At 36.8% G+C, this 4,043-nt stretch overlaps 1 protein-coding gene across 1 annotated transcript; it reads left to right on the forward strand.

Annotated features, from left to right (window-relative positions):
- Positions 1–583: 583 nt before the first annotated feature.
- LOC143599411 (uncharacterized) lies at positions 584–1,793 on the forward strand. The gene is made up of 2 exons (XM_077077372.1): positions 584–1,383; positions 1,511–1,793. Exons 1-2 carry the CDS (start codon positions 584–586, stop codon positions 1,791–1,793), a joined length of 1,083 nt encoding a protein of 360 aa, XP_076933487.1.
- The last annotated feature ends 2,250 nt before the right edge of the window (positions 1,794–4,043 follow it).

Here is a 4,043-nt window from a genome sequence, read left to right on the forward strand (position 1 = left end):
AACCTCGTTCCAATAATGCAGCGAGTACGAGTGGTGTAATCTTATCTTCCCCAAATTAATAAGTCAAAATTTTATTATTATTATTATCACTATCAATATCCAAATCCAAGCTTTTGCAATCAATTTACTCATTCATTCCGGTTTGTTTGGTGTCTGTTAATAATCAATCAATCGCCAGAAAGTAGCATACATACATACATAATTGCCACTGATTCATTCCTCTCGATCGTGACGCCGAATAAGGTCTCCATCTCATCTCATCTCATCTCATCTCATCTCATCTCATCTCCTCCTCTATTATTATTATTATTTTTATTTCTTCATTACAATTACAACCCTAATTCTATTTCATTCCTCTTCTTTATAATAATAATAATAATAATAATAATAATAATAATAATAATAATTCACTTTACCTATACATACCACTTTTCAATTCAATTATAACTTCCCCAATTTTGACCGCAAGCAGTTTATTAGGGTTTCAATCCAGATACTTACAACTGCTAATGACTTGAAACCTTTATTTGACCCACCTCTAATATTATATATATATATATATATTAAGTTGAGTGTGATTGCAATGGAAGACGACACACCACAGAATGTTATGAACCTTGACCTTAATTTGGGACCGGTTGAGACCGACCCCGGGGGTTTCAATTTGGAAAATTGGTTAGATGGACATGGACCCGGAAATGACTCGTTTGAGCCTCGGACTATGGTTAGGCGGCGCCGCTGGCGCTCCATATGGCGGCCCGTTCGTCTCCCCACTGAAACGGGTGAGGGAAGCGTGCCGGCTGCTGACCGAATGCCGCCACCCGAGTTGACCAAAACATGTGATGAGAACTGTAACAATAACAGTAACGGTCCCGAAGAAAACGAGGTTACAGACCGGAAAGAACATAAAGGCGGTTTCTTCGATTGTAATATATGTTTTAATATGGCGAGTGAGCCGGTTGTTACGTATTGTGGACACTTATTTTGCTGGCCGTGTCTTTATCGGTGGCTACATCTTCACTCGGATGTAAAAGAATGCCCGATTTGCAAAGGGGAAATGACTATAAAAACAATTACTCCGATATACGGGCGGGGAAACCCGACCCGTGTGGTTGAGGAAGATTCGGATCTAAAGATCCCTAACCGGCCCCAAGCGAAGCGAGTCGAGGGCTTTAGACAAACTATTCAAAGAAACATGTTTACGATGCCAATGGAGGAAATGATCCGTAGGCTCGGGAGTAGGTTTGATCTGACCCGTGATTTGGTTCCTGAAAATCCTCGGGAAATTTCGGACCGAAGCAACTCGTTATTGAATCGGTATTTAGCTTCTAGAAGATTACGAACCGATCAAGAACAGGATCAAGATCCTGCATTGGCTGAGCCGTTTAATGATAATAATAATAATAATAATAATAATAATAATAATAATAATAATCATCATCATCATCAAGAACGGGCCCCATCAATGGAGGATCGGGACTCAGTGTCGAGTATTGCTGCAGTTATACAGTCCGAGAGTCAAACAGTGGATACTGCGGTTGAAATTGATTCACGGGTTTCGTTATCTACTTCTTCTTCTAGAAGAAGAAGTGAATCTTCGAGGGTGTCGGATGTTGACAGTGGAGATTCTCGGGCTTCTAGAAGACGGCGGTTGTTTTGAAAAAGGTGTTTCGGTGATCGGAAGTTTTTGTCTGAACCACGGGGTTCGGGCTAGTAGGGTTATGGATACTTTTAGCGGAACTGTGTTTGATGCGTCTTTAAATGTGTTTCTTTTAGCGGTTTTTGGCCCGTGATGCTGATAAGAACATGGATACTAATCTGTATGCAAGCGGGCAGGTTTCTGTAAATAATTGCTGTAGATTTTTTCTTCATAAAATGTGTTGAATAATAATATCTGATCTTGTTTCATATTTATGAGTAAGTAGTACTCTTGGTTAATAAGGGGCGCTTGATATGCGATGGGCACGAGACGATCAGAAATGCTTGGGTCAAAATTAGTCAAAGTTGATCAAATTAAGGTCAATAGGATAATGATGTTTATAACAATCAAAAGGGGTTAAGAATTTATGAAACATGAAAGGCTTGCATAATAGAAAGGCTGATATGCAAAACAGTTGACAATGCCACAACTTTTGGTTGCAAATAGGATAGGGGTGTAACAAAGTTGAGCCCAAGCTCGGCTCGTTTTGACTTACTAGAACTCAAGCCTGGCTCGTGTCGGGTTATACGTTTCAAATTATTTTTATAGATTTTTTAAAGAAAATAATAAAAAACTTAAATTAGCCTAGGCTCGGCTTGAGCTAGTGTTGAGAACCTTAAATGAACCAAATATCTACTCGATCTCGGTTATGCATTGCGAAATTAAGATGCAGAAATCGTAAAAATAGTTAAAACTTCGCATGCGTGCATTTGGGACAGACGTCTCAGAACGTTTTATTCTTTGCAATATGAAATGTGTGTGTTTTCATTGAAGAAACATTTATAAGTGAGATTGTGAGAATGAGCTCACGGCAGGCAGGGGACTATGTGAAAAAAAGCCCAATGGGCCCGATCTTAACCAAAGTGTAATGTGGGCATTGGGCACACTGTCACTGATTGCTCAATAAGAAATTATAAATTTTTAACCCAAGTGTAGCATGAGTCGTGAGTCGTGACGCCCTTGTTTAAAAAGTGTAAGCACTCACTCGTCGTCCAAAAAGATAATGCGTACATTAAACACCACAACGTGTCTTTGAGTCAGTACAATTCATGCGCCACACAGACCACTATATTCGTTAGATCCATGTATCTATTTATATCTTAAAAACAACCATTTTATTCCACACCCCTAAGCGAATCAAACAACACCCTTGCCCCAATTGAAACTTCAACTTTCTCCCACTCACACTAATTCAAATTTCACACATTTAGCGTCTAAATTAGACAGAAACGTAGATTAAACTGGACTATTGTATCTTTAAATGACTAGTAGTGCACCTTATAAAATTGGGTTTTATTGAACAATGAGTTTTAGCACACTAAGAATATGATAGCATACCAAAACCTATAGTAGTCAAAAGAAAATTAATCCTCAATTACTTGAGGATAAGCACATTTACTACCACCTTAATGCTGCTAGGATAGACGTGATTTGGTATCAAAAGAAATGATGAACTCATGGGATTATTTGAAAAAAAAAAACCTCAATGGGCGTTGAGTAAGTAGGTCGAAGTTTGCCCGAAGTGTATTGTGGGTAAAGTGACAGGCTCTATTGAATTATATATGTATATAAGAGGCTAGCTTCAGGGCCGGCTCAACCGTAGTGGAGGCCCAAATTGAAACTTAAAATCGAGGCCTTTTTAAAAAGTCCATATTGTAATCCCTCTTTGTTTATTTGAATTTAGAACTGACAACAATCAACTAATATCCTTAGTTAATAGAGAAATGTAAATTGATATTGACTTGTTCAAAAATATTGTTTATAGTGGGCAAAAAGGTAAACACTTTAATTCTATGGATTTCAACTAGATAACGAAAAAAATAAATATAGTATACCTCAAATCAGCAACTGTGAGTTTGCCTCAATAATTTCAACTCACTTGGTTGCACCAACTCTCAAAGTCAAATATGTTTATCGATAAAAAAATAATATAATATATATAGTTAAGTTGAGAAAGTTAACCTGATAGAAACAAGAGTTTTTGTGTATTCACTTTCTTGCCGTCTCCTTCTCATTCATGCACTATAAATATATCTATGTTACAATCTTCTATTTTGTGATAAAGATCACAACTATTAATGCTAAATACATGGAAAGATATATATACTAGAAATAAGTTTATTATGTCTATTATAACCTATTTTAAACAATATTTTTATTCAAAGGTATAGAATAATCCAAAAGAAACAACAAACTAACTAATACTTTGACAAAAAAGAAAATAGAAGACTCAATTTAACATAAATGAGAGAATCTGCTATATATATAACATATCCATAAAAAAAATGAGGCCTTTATAAATGAGAGGCCCAAAGCAGCTGTCTTAGTAGGCTTACCCTTAAGC

This window comes from Bidens hawaiensis, unplaced genomic scaffold, assembly GCF_021521415.1.
Source record: "Bidens hawaiensis isolate Kalapana, Puna unplaced genomic scaffold, B.hawaiensis_p1.1 tig00052160_1, whole genome shotgun sequence".
NCBI classification, from domain to species: domain Eukaryota; kingdom Viridiplantae; phylum Streptophyta; class Magnoliopsida; order Asterales; family Asteraceae; genus Bidens; species Bidens hawaiensis.